This window comes from Dictyostelium purpureum, assembly GCF_000190715.1.
Source record: "Dictyostelium purpureum unplaced genomic scaffold DICPUscaffold_216, whole genome shotgun sequence".
NCBI lineage: Eukaryota > Evosea > Eumycetozoa > Dictyosteliales > Dictyosteliaceae > Dictyostelium > Dictyostelium purpureum.
The window spans coordinates 37,493-51,347 of record NW_003519552.1 but is presented as its reverse complement, the minus strand read 5'-3'; the positions used below and the strand labels follow the sequence as shown (position 1 = coordinate 51,347).

General features: G+C 25.2%; 5 protein-coding genes across 5 annotated transcripts in view; 3 read left to right on the top strand and 2 right to left on the bottom strand.

Annotated features, from left to right (window-relative positions):
- Window positions 1-282: 282 nt before the first annotated feature.
- DICPUDRAFT_56632 (uncharacterized protein) lies at window positions 283-1,738 on the top strand (the record flags this gene model as incomplete). The annotated part of the gene is made up of 2 exons (XM_003290275.1): window positions 283-600; window positions 669-1,738. 2 exons carry the CDS (start codon window positions 283-285, stop codon window positions 1,692-1,694), a joined length of 1,344 nt encoding a protein of 447 aa, XP_003290323.1. The 3' UTR covers window positions 1,695-1,738.
- Window positions 1,739-2,117: 379 nt separating this feature from the next.
- Window positions 2,118-4,728, bottom strand: DICPUDRAFT_49124 (uncharacterized protein). The gene is made up of 2 exons (XM_003290267.1): window positions 4,686-4,728; window positions 2,118-4,585 (listed from the first exon to the last, which is right to left on the bottom strand). The coding sequence occupies exon 2, from the start codon at window positions 4,578-4,580 to the stop codon at window positions 2,277-2,279; it is 2,304 nt and encodes a 767-aa protein (XP_003290315.1). The 5' UTR covers window positions 4,581-4,585; window positions 4,686-4,728; the 3' UTR covers window positions 2,118-2,276.
- A 1,836-nt stretch (window positions 4,729-6,564) lies between these two features.
- On the bottom strand, window positions 6,565-9,359 carry DICPUDRAFT_95112 (uncharacterized protein). The gene is made up of 3 exons (XM_003290266.1): window positions 9,308-9,359; window positions 8,425-9,012; window positions 6,565-8,334 (listed from the first exon to the last, which is right to left on the bottom strand). The coding sequence occupies exons 2-3, from the start codon at window positions 8,980-8,982 to the stop codon at window positions 6,772-6,774; spliced, it is 2,121 nt and encodes a 706-aa protein (XP_003290314.1). The 5' UTR covers window positions 8,983-9,012; window positions 9,308-9,359; the 3' UTR covers window positions 6,565-6,771.
- Window positions 9,360-10,347: 988 nt separating this feature from the next.
- DICPUDRAFT_154821 (uncharacterized protein) lies at window positions 10,348-11,586 on the top strand (the record flags this gene model as incomplete). Its single annotated transcript, XM_003290274.1, has 3 exons — window positions 10,348-10,521; window positions 10,612-10,717; window positions 10,802-11,586. The coding sequence occupies 3 exons, from the start codon at window positions 10,348-10,350 to the stop codon at window positions 11,584-11,586; spliced, it is 1,065 nt and encodes a 354-aa protein (XP_003290322.1).
- Window positions 11,587-11,962: 376 nt separating this feature from the next.
- The window catches only part of DICPUDRAFT_98651 (uncharacterized protein), a gene marked incomplete at both ends in the record, with an annotated part of 2,619 nt that continues 726 nt past the window's right edge, over window positions 11,963-13,855 (top strand). Inside the window, 3 exons of the mRNA XM_003290273.1 lie at window positions 11,963-11,974; window positions 12,055-13,008; window positions 13,086-13,801. Of these exons, the coding sequence (XP_003290321.1) occupies window positions 11,963-11,974; window positions 12,055-13,008; window positions 13,086-13,801 (1,682 nt within the window). The remainder of the gene's footprint in view (window positions 11,975-12,054; window positions 13,009-13,085; window positions 13,802-13,855) is intronic.

The window sequence follows — 13,855 nt, the reverse complement described above, 5'->3', positions numbered from 1 at the left end:
GAGGAAGAAGAAGAGGATAATAATGAAGAATACGAATATGAAGAGGTTAATAAAAAGGATAATAAAACTAAAAATAGTAACAACAATAATAATTTCAATAGCTTTATGAATGGTAGTAGCAGTAATGTAAATAATAATATTTTATTCAATTATGATGAAAATAATAATTTAAGCAGTTTTCTTTCAAATTCAAATTCATCATTTTCAGTTATTAAAGATATAAGTTATGAAGCCAAAGAAATGACTTATTCAATTTCAATCACCAATTCAGAACTAAACTCAATGATTGCAGAAAGTTTAAATAAATCATCGGCAAGTAACTCAATTATTAGAGCATCCAATAATGGCGCAAATAATAACAGTAGCACTAGTAATGAAAGTTATCATTCAATCCACAGTAAAAAAGATGAAGATTCAAAGGATATTACTTTTCTTGTTAGTGACAACCCAGATTCAGTTAAGGAAAAAAGTAATGTTTCCAATACATCATCAATTATTTCCGCATCAAATATGAACAAACATTTAGCTCCAGCAATGGCAAGACCAAGAGGTAGATCAATTTCTGATTCATTATTTAACTCTCCAAGTAATAAAGAATCTGTAAGTTTATAAAATTTTAAATTGTAATATAACAAATTATTAATAATTTTTTTTATATTTTTTTATAGCTAAATGATATTCAAAAAGCAATTGAAAATGAAAAGATGAAAAAAAATAAATTTGAAGAATTAAAATCCATTTTGGGCGATAGGGAAGATATTATTGATATTGCAGATATCCAATTTATTCAAAAGGTTGGAGAAGGGGCTTTTAGTGAGGTATGGGAAGGATGGTGGAACAATATTCATGTAGCAATCAAAAAGTTAAAAATTATTGGGGATGAAGAGCAGTTTAAAGAAAGATTTATTAGAGAGGTCCAAAATTTAAAGAATGGCAACCATCAGAATATTGTAATGTTTATTGGTGCATGTTATAAACCAGCTTGTATAATAACAGAGTATATGAGTGGGGGTAGTCTTTATAGTATTTTACATAATCCAAATACACCAAAGGTTAAATACTCTTTTCCATTGGTTTTAAAGATGGCTACAGATATGGCATTGGGACTTTTACACCTCCACTCAATTCAAATTGTCCACAGAGATTTAACTAGCCAGAATATCCTTTTGGACGAATTTGGAAATATAAAAATATCCGACTTTGGTCTTAGTCGTGAAAAGAGTCGTGAAGGTTCAATGACAATGACTAATGGCGGCATTTGTAATCCAAGATGGAGACCTCCAGAAATTACTAAAAATCTTGGCCATTATAGCGAAAAGGTTGATGTCTATTGCTTCTCTTTGGTAGTGTGGGAAATTTTAACTGGTGAAATTCCATTCTCTGAATTGGATGGTTCACAAGCCTCTGCTCAAGTAGCCTATGCAGGTTTAAGACCACCCATTCCAGAATTTTGTGACCCAGAATTAAGAACCCTTCTTCAATCGTGTTGGGAAGCAGATCCAAATGACAGACCAAACTTTAGCTATGTGGTTTCAAAACTTAAAGATATTGCTTGGAATAACCCAATTGGTTTTGTTTCAGATTCTTATTATCAATTAAGTGAACCATGCACCCCACGTACAAATTTAGTTCATAGTAACCAATCTTCAAACTCTAGCCAATCAAATAATTCTTTATCTCCAACCAAATTATAAAATCAAAGTGACTTGAAAAAAAAAACATCAAAAAAAAAAAAAAACGTTATATATCATCAGTAATCATACAACACAAACAATAGTAATCATTTTTTATAAACAACTTTTTAATAGTAAATATTTGTAGAAATTTAATAATCATCAATAATAATTTTTAATGATCTAAAAAATCATTTTTGTATACAATAACCAAAAAAAAAAAAAAAATCATAAAAAAAAAAATTTAATATTAAATGATAAAAAAAGATATCCTTTCTTTTTTATCATATGTAAACAATCAAATTATAATAATAACATCAAAGAAATTAAATATTTAAACAACAAAAAAAATAGAAAGAAATTAAAACATTCTTTTATTATTTATTAATAATTCTAAAAACAACTCAAATAAATAAATAAAAATATTAATTATATTGTTATTTTATTTATAAAATATTTTTATAAAATATTAAAAAAAAAATTTTAAATTGGTATATTATTTTATTTTCTATTTATTTATTTTACTAATAAAAATATTTTAGTTTTATACAATTTTATAATAATTATTACATTAAATTTTTATTTTATTTAAAATCAAAACTTTTATTTTGGTTTTGATTTAAATGGAGATGAAGGTGATTCAGGAGATTTTAAAATTTCATCTATTGTTTTTGGTGTAAATGAGGGTCTAAAAGTTATTGGGGTTTGAAATTTTGCTGGAGTTTCATTTAAAGACTTTATATTATTTAATTTTGATGGAGTTTGAAATATATTATTGGTTGTGGTTGTTGTAGTTGTTGTTTTATTATTATTTATATTGTTTATATTGTTTAAGTTATTTATATTATTTAAACTATTTATATTATTTATATTATTTATATTATTATTATTTATATTAATTGGTAAAGGTTTTGGTAATTTTGAAGTTGAAGAAATTAATTGTGAAGGATTTTCTGGGAAAGAGACATCATCCCAGGTGTCATTATCCTTATCATTACCAAAATCCAAATCATCGTCATCATCAAAAGGATTATCAATTAAATGATGAGATTTTAATTTTAATGGTTGATTAAGTTGGGGGATATCTAATTCATCAGAGTAATCCTCGACTTGATTATTTTTAATTGGTGGAGATTTTCTTGATTCTTGATTCTTTTTAGCTCCAAAGTCAGCTGGAAGACGTACATCTGGCCAATCTTCTTCAAAAACTTCTTTATCATTTTCAAAAAACTTCATTGTTTCGTCGCATGGTTCATCTTTTGATGGTCTTTGATTTGATGAGTCACTTTCAAAGAGATCAAAATTATCTTGGTGTGGTTTATTTTTTAAAGATAAAACACCTCCATTTGGAACTTGAAATTCGTCATAGATTTCATTTACATTACCACTACCGGCAATAGTGCTGCCACTTGAACTTAATGGAGTGTTTGCATTACCACCAGATAAAGCAGAGGCGAAAGATTGAATGTTGAATGTACCACCACGTTTTTTATCACTACTTTTTTTTGATCTTGTGCTACCAGAACCACCAATAACACCACCTTTAAGACTACCACCCTTTTTAATTTTACTATTTAAATTTGTTATAGTGCCACCTAATCCAATTGTACCTGAACTATTTGCTGTATTATTTAAACTATTTAAAGTATTATTATTACTGCTGCTCCAATCAAAATCTTCATCATCGTCATCAAACGTTTTACTTGAACTACCTATTAAATTATTTAAACTATTATTGCTTATGTTGTTTAAACTTGATGATGAGTTATCTTTTTTATTTAATTGAATAATTTTACCGGTGATTGTGGAGTTCATTGTATTGTCAAAATCGGACCATTCTTCTACAGGTGCTTTTCTGGGGGTGTGTGGTTGTGAAGACGATGAAAATTGACCACCAGCTTCATTATTTGATGACATAGTCTCTTCTTCAGAGGTGAATCCCTTGTCCCAACATTCGTTCATTTCGTCATCGGCATCAAGATGAATCTTTAAATTTAACTTTAGTGCAGGTTTTTCTTGATTAAAATCTATATCATCCCAATCTTTAGTTTCATCTACTACAGGTTTCTTTTTGTTTGGTATTAAAGATATGATACCAGGACCACCTGGTGAACCCATCGACACCATTTGATTTGCTGAAGAGTTTGGGGACAAACCAGCCCCACCTTTAAATGCTGCAGATCTAACAATCTTCATAATTGACATAGATCTAATACTATATAAATAATTTCGGTCCTCAAGATATCTGTGCGAGAACCAACCACCCAAAGATTTTCTATGTTGTTCAGCAGAGTTTTTGAATGATGCAACCAATGCTGGTGTTAAGTTAAACTCTTTACCGACGCTAAATGTTTGATCGTTGTTTTGTTCATCCATAGTCTCGAAGGCATCCAAAGCATCCTCATTACCTTCCCAACGCATTGTTTTAGCATTATAAACCATACCATTTTCGACACGTGATTCACTTGGTGTTAATTGACTAATGAGGGCAGGTTTTAAAAATCTAAATTTGGTTAAATCTCTTTCATTTCCTTTCCATTCCTTTTGATTTGGATCCCATTTCATCGAACCTAATACACGTTCATCTGCTTTACCCATATTTGTAATAAGTGCTGGTGGGTTTGGAAATCCTGCTAAGTCACTTTCATTTCCTCTCCAACTTTGAGTTTTGGGGTCATATTCCATATCTCCAACTATCATTCTCTTTTTGGTTTTATTTAATGGTTTGATAAGTGTTGGCCCTCTCCTCTTTTCATATTTTCTTTTTGCTTTATTTATCGCTCTTTCAAATGGTACATCTTTATAATCTGTTGTATAAAATTTTTCTAACATTGCTAAATCTGCTTTAATTAAACTATCCATTTCTAAAATTAAATCGTTTGCTAATTTTAATGATAATGTTGGCATTTCAACTATATTTAAATATTCTAAATCAATAAAGTTTATAACTATTGTTAATATTTTTTTATTTTAGATTAAATTATTATTATTATTGCCATTATTAATATTTACCATTTGATGATGTAGTGTTAGTGGTATTATTACCATTATTTGTATTTGGTGATACCATTTTTCATATATTATTATATATTTATATATTTTAAAAAATATATAATTTTATTAATTATTTTTTTTTTATACTATACAATGTAAATAAATTTATATATTATTTTAAACTATATTTTACTATTATTAATTTTATTATTATACATATAAATATTCCTACTGTTTTATTATTATTAAATATAAATGTTTAATTAATTAATTATTTAATTAAATAAAATAAATAAATTATTAAATATTTTACATAAAAAAAACAAAAAAAAAGGGTATTAAATATTTAAATTATAATAAATAGTATGGAATAATGTGTGAGTGTATTATATTATTATTTTGATTCTATGTATAGGATCTATTATGTAAAATTTAACGTATTATTATATATTTTTATTTAAAATTTCAAGAATATTATTAAATCTTTAAAATATGTGTAAATTTACAATGATTGAGCTATAAATGTTTTATTTTGATGGTGAAAAAAGTAAATTTTCTGTGTATAAAAATAATTTAAAATTAAAAAAATAAAAGAAAAAAATAAAAAAATTTTTAAAAAATAAAAAAAAAATTTAAAAAAAATAAAAAAAATAAAATAAAAAAAAATAAAAAAAAAAAAGTTATAATAAAAACAAAAAATAAAACTATATAACTTTTTATAGAAAAATGATAATAAAATATTTTCATTAATATTTTTTATCTTCCAAAAATTTTATATTATTAAAAGTGATAAAAAAAAATAAATACAAAAAAAAAAAAAATAAAAAAATAATATTTTTTAGTCAATAAATTTATTTTTAAACAAGTTTTTAAATAAAAAATTATTTTGGAAAAAAAAAATTATCCAAAAGGATTGTTTATTATTTTATTTATTTTTTTCATTCCAAATTTTGAAAACTAGGTGGCTCCGGTTGGAGTATGAAGCATCATCGTTATGAATTTGAAAAAAAAGATAGTTTATCTATATTTAGAAATAAAAAATTAATATATTATATTTTAATATTAAAATGGTTATGATTAAATATTTACTATTTTCCATTTGAAAAAATAATGTAATGTTACATAGGTGGTACAGGGAGTAGTATTACAAAAGTAATGTTACAGAAGTAGTGATACAGTTAGTATTGGTATGTTTTAGAAGTAGTGGTACATGGCTTTAATTTGAAATGATTAAAAAAAATGAAAAAACTTCAAATTTATATTTTTTTTTATTATGTTGAAAAAAAAAATAAAATAATAAAAAAAAATATTACAAGATATTATTTTTTTTATTGAAATTTCTTATCACTTCTTATAGTTCCCCGTGTTGCTATAACTATTTTGATTGGATCATAGTTTATTTGATTTTTTTTTGTCATTAAAATCATTTAATCATTGCAACAAATTTTTAATTTATAAAAAAATTTATAATAAAAAAAAAAAAAAAATCTTTTTTTGAGTTTTTTTCAATGGTTGATTTAAAAAAAAAATATGAACATAGTTTTATTGGCTAATTTTAGATTCAATCAAACTGGATAGTAACATTAAAAATAATGAGTTTTTCATTAATAACGAGCTATTAAAAAATAGTCACCGCGTCCACATTACAAAAAACCAATAATAGTTTTTTTTTTATTATTATTTTTTTTATTTCAAAAAAAAAAAATTATAAAAATATCTGAAAATTTTTTTTGGAGGGGACAATCATATGATTTTATCCAATAAAATTATTTCGTTCCATTTTTCTTTATTATAATTATACGAGTTTAGAATCTAAATTTGTTTTTTTTTTTTTTTTTTTGAATAAATCAACAATTTTCCAAAAAATGAAAAAAAATTTGAAGATAAAAAATTTTTTGGTAATTTTTTTTATTTTATTTTTTATTAAAAAAAAATTATGTTGTAAAATATTATGAAGTTTTGTTATATTATTTTTAATTCTTTTTTGTTTATAAAAACATTAACAGGCGATCCCTAATAATAATGTTAAAATAAAAGAACGAAATTTTTTTTTTTATTTTTAATTTTTAAGTTATAAAAATGAATTTATTTAAAAGATTATAATTTAATTGTATGAACCGCCAGTGTTGAAGTATGGGTGGTGCATTGAGTAATCATTGCTTGATTTTTCATTGCCTCTTTCATTACCACCACGACTGCTATTATTGTTGTTGCTATAGCTACGGTTGTCACGGGTATCACGAACATCACGGTTATCATTACGGTCATCTCTATGGTTGTTATATGATCTGTTGAAAGGTGATTCGTATTTTGATTTTTGAGTTGATGGGCCTTTAACAAGACGGAGTTGGTGTACCATCTTTTCAAACCAATCTGGGATTTCTTGATTTGAGGCTTTGAGTAACTTGAGTAATTCGCCACCAACTGGTTTGTTCTTTTCATTGAAGAATGAAATTGATAAACCTTTTTTACCTGCACGACCGGTACGACCGATACGATGAACATAGATATGGACATCTGTTGGTAAATCGTAGTTAATTACGACCATAACGTTTGGAATATGAAGACCTCTTGAAGCAATATCAGTTGCAACTAAAAATGGAGTTTGGAATGAGCTGAAACTGTGAAGTGCGTTTTCTCTTTCGCTTTGGGTGAGATCACCATGAATGCAAGTAGCTGGGAAACCACGGTTATTTAAGAAGAAAGTTAAGGTATCACATGAACGTTTAGTTTCAACGAAAATTAAAGTGAGAGCACCATCAATATTTAAACCAGAAATATAGTCTAAAAGATAGCTATTCTTTTCTTCTTCGCTGACATATTCAATACGTTGGGTGATATTTTGGGTGGTACCAACGACACCGACTTTGAGGAAGATATAATTTGAAAGGAAATCGGATGCGAGAGCTTGGATTTGTTTTGGGAAAGTGGCTGAAAACATAAGAGTTTGACGGTCTCTTGAGCCTGGCATATCGAAATCACCAATAATTTGACGGATTTGTGGTTCAAAACCCATATCTAACATACGATCGGCTTCATCTAATACTAAATATTTGATTTTTGAGAGGGTGACACGACCACGGAGTAAAAGATCGACAAGACGACCAGTAGTGGCAACTAAGATATCAACACCTTTGTCGAGTTCATTAATTTGGTTGAATACTTCAGCACCACCATAAATGACGACGGATTGGATTGGTGAACCATAAGAGAATTTATTGGCTTCGTTGTAAATTTGTTGAGCAAGTTCACGAGTTGGGGCAAGAACAAGAGCACGTGGAGCAGCAGCACGTGGAACACCTGGTTTGTATGAAGCTGGTGGTTCTGGGGCACCATCTAAAAGGATACCAGAGATGATTGGTAAAAGGAAAGCGGCAGTTTTACCTGAACCAGTTTGGGCACAAGCCATGAGATCTCTGTTTTTAAAGATGATTGGAAGAGCACTCTTTTGGACTGGAGTTGGTTTGGTGTATTTGGCATATTTAATGTTACTGAGAATAACATCACCTAAATCAACATCGGTGAAAGAAATTAATGGAGCACAAATATGTTCACTGGTTTCAATTGAAATATCATCGTCATCATAAGAGTTGAAATCAATACCAACATTACCATTTGTTTTGAAAATTTCTTCAACTTTATCTTCTTCTAAATCGATAATTTCTCTCTAAAATAATAATAAAAAAAAAAAAAAAAAGAAATAATTATTAATATTTAATTATTATTGTTATTATTATTATTATATGTGAATATTTACCTTCATATCTGGGAAATGTCTAGTATCTTTAAATTGATTCCATCTATCGTAGTAACGATCATTTTTGTTGGCTGGTTTACCGAATGAGCTACTTCTATTACCAAAAGTGTTTCCTGAGGCGCCTGATTGACGATTGAAAGAATTGTTTGGTGAATAGGTGTAATTGCCACCTCTTGGTGGTTCTCTGTTGTTGGTGGTGTTGTTGTTATCACCCCAGTTGTTATTTCTTGAGAATGATGGACTCTTATAATCTCTATTATTATTATAGTTGTTACTATCTCTTCTTCCATCATTACCACGGTTTTCGAAACCGGCTTTTCTGTTAAATGGAGAATCATTAGAGAATCTATTTTCACCTTGTCTAGAGTCATATGGTGAATTGTTATCATTGTCTCTTGAACCTTGATTACCGCTCATCTTGTTTCTTCTTGATGGTGGAACATATGGTTCGCTAGTGGTAGAGTTACTGCTTGAGCTTCCTTTTTCATTTGAGATGGAGAGCCCTGAAAATTCATTCAGGGGGCTACCATCGTTTTCGTTTTTATTTCCAATTGGCATAAAATGACTAATTCTTGATTAAAATTTTATCTATAATAAAAAAAAATAATTTTTTTTTATTTATTAATAATTTATATATATATAAATTGTATATAATATTAAGAAAAAAAAAAGAACAAAAAAAAAAAAAAAAATTTTAAATTGTGAATTATTGAAAAAATAAAAAAATAAAAAAAATTTAAATTTAAATAAATTAAATTTAAAATAAATTAAGAAAAAAAAAAAAACGTTAAACGATAAATTTATTATAAAAATATAATAAAAAAATCAAAAATGTAAAAAAATAAAGAAGTTGAAAAAAAAAAAGTTTATATAAAATACAAACAATTAGATGATAAATATTTTTATAAAAAAAATATTTTTTTATATATAAATATATAAAAAGAAATAAATAAAAGAAAAAATAAAAAATTATATTATAAATAAATACTAATTTTTTTTTTTATTTAAAACAAAATAAAATTAAAAATAAAAATATAAATAAAATTTAACAAATAGTTTATTTTTCTAATTATTAAAATAATTGTTTTTTTAATAATTTTTTATGTGTGTGTGTGTAAATAATAATAAAAAAAAAAAAAAAAAAACGAAAAATTTTTTTTTAAAAAAATCGATACATGTTGAATGTGTGTGTTTTTAAAATAGAGTGTGTTTTTATATTTTATTTAGTGATATAAATAAAAGAATAACATGTTATAAAACAATAATTGTATGTGCAATACACACTAACCATATGTGGTCTTCCAATTTGGGTGTGTGAGCAAGTGTGTGTGAAAGTGAACAATTTGAATTTATTATTATTATTTTTATTATTTTTTATTATTTTTATTATTTTTTCCCTCGATATAAAATTATTTTTAAAGGTATTTACAAAAATAGATAACAAAATATAAAATATAGAATAAAAAAAAAAAAAAAAAATACAAACAATTGAATATAAAAAGTTAAGTTATATAGTTTACCCTTCAATAGGATTTGAGAAAAATTTAAAAATTAAAAAAAAAAATAAAAAAAAAAATAGTTTTGAAAAAAAAATTGAAAAAAAAAAAAAAAAAAATGAAAATAAAAAAAATGAAAATAAAAATAAAAATAAAAAATAAAAATAAAAAAATAATTTATATTTATATATTTTCAATTCGGAAATAGAATATGTTATTTGAATTACAAAAATTAAGGGTTTTATTAAGAGGTTAACCAAATACAATAAATCTTTAAAATAATTGAGATCCAAAAATAATTTTAATTATTACTATAAAAATTTTTTTTTTTTTTTTCTTTTTTTTTTTTTTTTCCAAAATTTTCTTCAAATTTTTTTTTTTAAATTTTTATTTTCAAATTCACAATTTAATTGATTAATTAAGTAAAATGTCAAATCAAAATAAAAGAGTCTATTTCGATGTTCAAATCGGTGATGAAAAAGTCGGCAGAATTGTAATGGAGTTATATTATGATAAAACTCCAAAAACTGCAGAAAATTTCAGAGCATTATGTACCGGTGAAAAAGGTATTGGTAAGAGTGGTAAACCACTTTCATATAAAGTAAGTTTACATTTTAAAACAACAACCACAATAATAAAAACAACAATTAATAGTATTGTTTATTAATTTTTAATTTTTGTTTTTATTTAGGGTTCAAAATTCCATAGAGTTATCAGCAACTTTATGATTCAAGGTGGTGATTTTACTGCAGGTAATGGTACTGGTGGTGAATCAATTTATGGTGAAAAATTCGAAGGTAAAATTTATAAATAGTTTAAAATCATTTTTAGATGTATTGAAAAAAGTATTAATATTAATATTATTTTTAAATTTTTTATAGATGAAAATTTTGAAAATAAACATGTTAGACCAGGTTTATTAAGTATGGCTAATGCAGGTCCAGGTACTAATGGATCACAATTTTTTATTACAACTACTGAAACTCCACATTTAGATGGTAAACATGTTGTTTTTGGTAGAGTTATTAAAGGTATGGGTGTCGTTAGACAAATCGAAGAACAACCAACTGAAAGTGATAAACCATTACTTGATTGTACCATCATTGATTGTGGTGAATTACAAGAGGGTCAAGATGATGGAGTACCAGCCAAAGCTGATGGTGATAGTTGGGAAGATTTTCCACAAGATGAAAATGTTGAAGGTGGTGATCAAGGATTCCTCAAGGTTGGTGAATCAATTAAAAATATAGGTAACAATTATTTCAAAGAAGGTAAACTTAATGAAGCTATTGGTAAATATAAAAAGTCACTTAGATATTTAGATTGTTGTAGTAATATCGATGGTCTTAAACAAATTCAAACCGTTTGTTACAATAATATGGCACAATGTTATCTCAACCAAAAGAAAGGTTCAGAAGCTCTCGAAAATTGTAAAAAAGCCTTAGAAATTTCACCAAATGATCAAAAAGCTTTATTCAGAAAGGCTAAAGCAAACACTTTGTTACAAGAATATGACGAAGCAACCAAAGATTTAAAAGCTATTGTTGAAAAAGATCCACAAAACAAAGATGCTTCAAACGAACTTTCAAGAGTATTAAAATTACAAAAATCAATTGACGACAAAGCTAAAAAAGCTTTCAGTAAAATGTTTGATGATGAAGAATAAAAAAACAAAATCACCAACAAACAACAACCCAACAAATATAATATATTTATTTAAATTTATTTAAAACTACAATTTTAATTAAATTTAAAATTTTTTTTTTTTTTAAATTTAAAAATAAAATTCAATTATTTTATATTTTATATTTTATATTTTATATTATATATTTTATATTTATAGTTTTATCTTTATTTTTTATTTTTATTTTTTCACAAATGGTTTTTTATTTCATTTTTATCACTTTTAAATTAAATTTTAATTTTTTTTTAATTTATTTTTTTTTCTATTTTTTTTTTTTAAATTTTTTCATTTCATTTCATTTTTTTTTATTTTTACTTGTTTATAAAATTATTATTTTAAATAATAAATTAGTTTTAAAATGGAGGAATTGGTAACTATTTATTTATTTAATAATTGAGAGAAAAAAAAAAAAAGGAAAGAAATAATACTAATTTTTAAAATTATAAATAGGAATTATTAAGAAAAAAATTATATTTAATACAAAAAGATAAGATCGATCAAAAGTTATCAGAAAGAAATAGTATCGAGATTATTTTGAAAATGATAGATTTGAAGATGGTGGATATTATATTTAGTTTGGATGGTAAGGAATATATTACACCAAAGCAACTAGAGTTTGAAATTAAAGATGAGATATTAAGATCGGGTGGTAGAGTAGTTATAACAGATTTACAGCCATTATTAAATGTTGATTCAAGCTATATTCAAGATGCAATTGTTCAAATAAAAAAGAAGGAGGGTCGTTCACTTCAAATTTACCAAGGAGAGTTGTTAACAAAGTATTATTTAGACTCTGTGGTTCAAGAAATTCAAGAGCAGCTTTTGGAAGTTGGCAAATTACATATAAACGATTTATCAAATAGATTCTCATTAGGCGTCGATTTATTAACAGATATTATTCAATCCAGAGTCGGTAAATCTTTAAATGCTGTATTTGACTCACAAGAGGTACTCTATACTCAAGCTCATATCGACAGACATTATCATAAAGTAATGGGTTTATTTTCATCAGTAACTCAGCCTTGTATAATCTTGCAACTCATTAGAAAACAACCAATTCAATATCAGTTCAATGAAAGATTGGTTGTTCAACAGTTACAGCAATTAATAGATTCAAAAAGAATTCAGGGTATAATTCAAGGTAAAGGTAATAATGCAGAATATATACCAAATATTTTTTCTAGCCAAAGATCAAAATGGATTGAAACTTTTTATAATCAAAATCAATTTATAACTTTTGACTCACTATTAAAGTTTCAAATTAATGATCCTGTTTCTTATTTAAAAAATAATTTTAAAAATGGCATAGCATTATCTTCAACCTTTATAAATAACTCTATAATAGATAAAATCGATGATAGCATTACAGATATTATCGAAAATTCTTCTTGGTTAGAAATTTTGGTAGGTTTTTTTTTATTAAAAATAATAATAAAAAAATAATTTATTAACCATTTTTTTTTTATTTAAAAAAAATATAGCCATTAGTACCATCACCATTAACAAATAAAGATATTTCACTTTTAATTTCAAATTGCCCAAATATGAAAATAACAAATAGTTTTGAAGAAAAAGCAATAGTTTTAAATGACAATTATATTATTAGTAAAACCTTTATTGATCGTTGCTTTTCATTATTAAAAAATACAATTCAAGAAAAAATTGAAAATTATAAAGAGTTTTTAGAGGAAGAAAAGGAAAAGTCAGCAACTACAACAACATCATCAAATAAAGCAAGTAAAAAACCAAATAACAAAGTTAAAAGTAGAGGTAAACAACAACCACCCCCAGATTTCGATTCAAATGCTTCATCATCAGATGAGGAGAATGTAAAATCAAATAAAAAACACAAAGACGATGAAGAATATGAAATTATTGGTTTAAAACAACAAAAGAAGGCATCAAATAAAAAATTGGATCATTTGCAAGAAATTACACAGTTGTTAAAAAAATGGTATGGTAATATGGATAAAGAGCTTATTGAAAGTTTAACACAGTATCTTAGACCTTTAGTAAACAAAACATGGGAGACTATGGAAAAGGAGGCAAAGGATAGAATAGATAACGAAGCAATGAAGGAAAGAAAACAACAACATAAACAACTTTTAACTCAATTCAATTCTCTTTACTCAAACTTTTTATTATTTAAAAAAGGTTTAGATACTTTTGATAAGGATGCTTTGGAAAAATCAACAATGTCTTTACTCGAAAAACATCTCTTAAAATCAATTGGAACAAATATAACGAATAT

Bases quoted from the DNA above. Each gene is read 5' to 3' on its own strand.
- DICPUDRAFT_49124 (XM_003290267.1), bottom strand. From the start codon at position 4,580: ATGCCAACATTATCATTAAAATTAGCAAACGATTTAATTTTAGAAATG.
- DICPUDRAFT_95112 (XM_003290266.1), bottom strand. From the start codon at position 8,982: ATGCCAATTGGAAATAAAAACGAAAACGATGGTAGCCCCCTGAATGAA. The intron at 8,335-8,424 runs GTAAATATTCAC...TTATTATTTTAG, and splicing joins GACATTTCCCAGATATGAAG to AGAGAAATTATCGATTTAGA.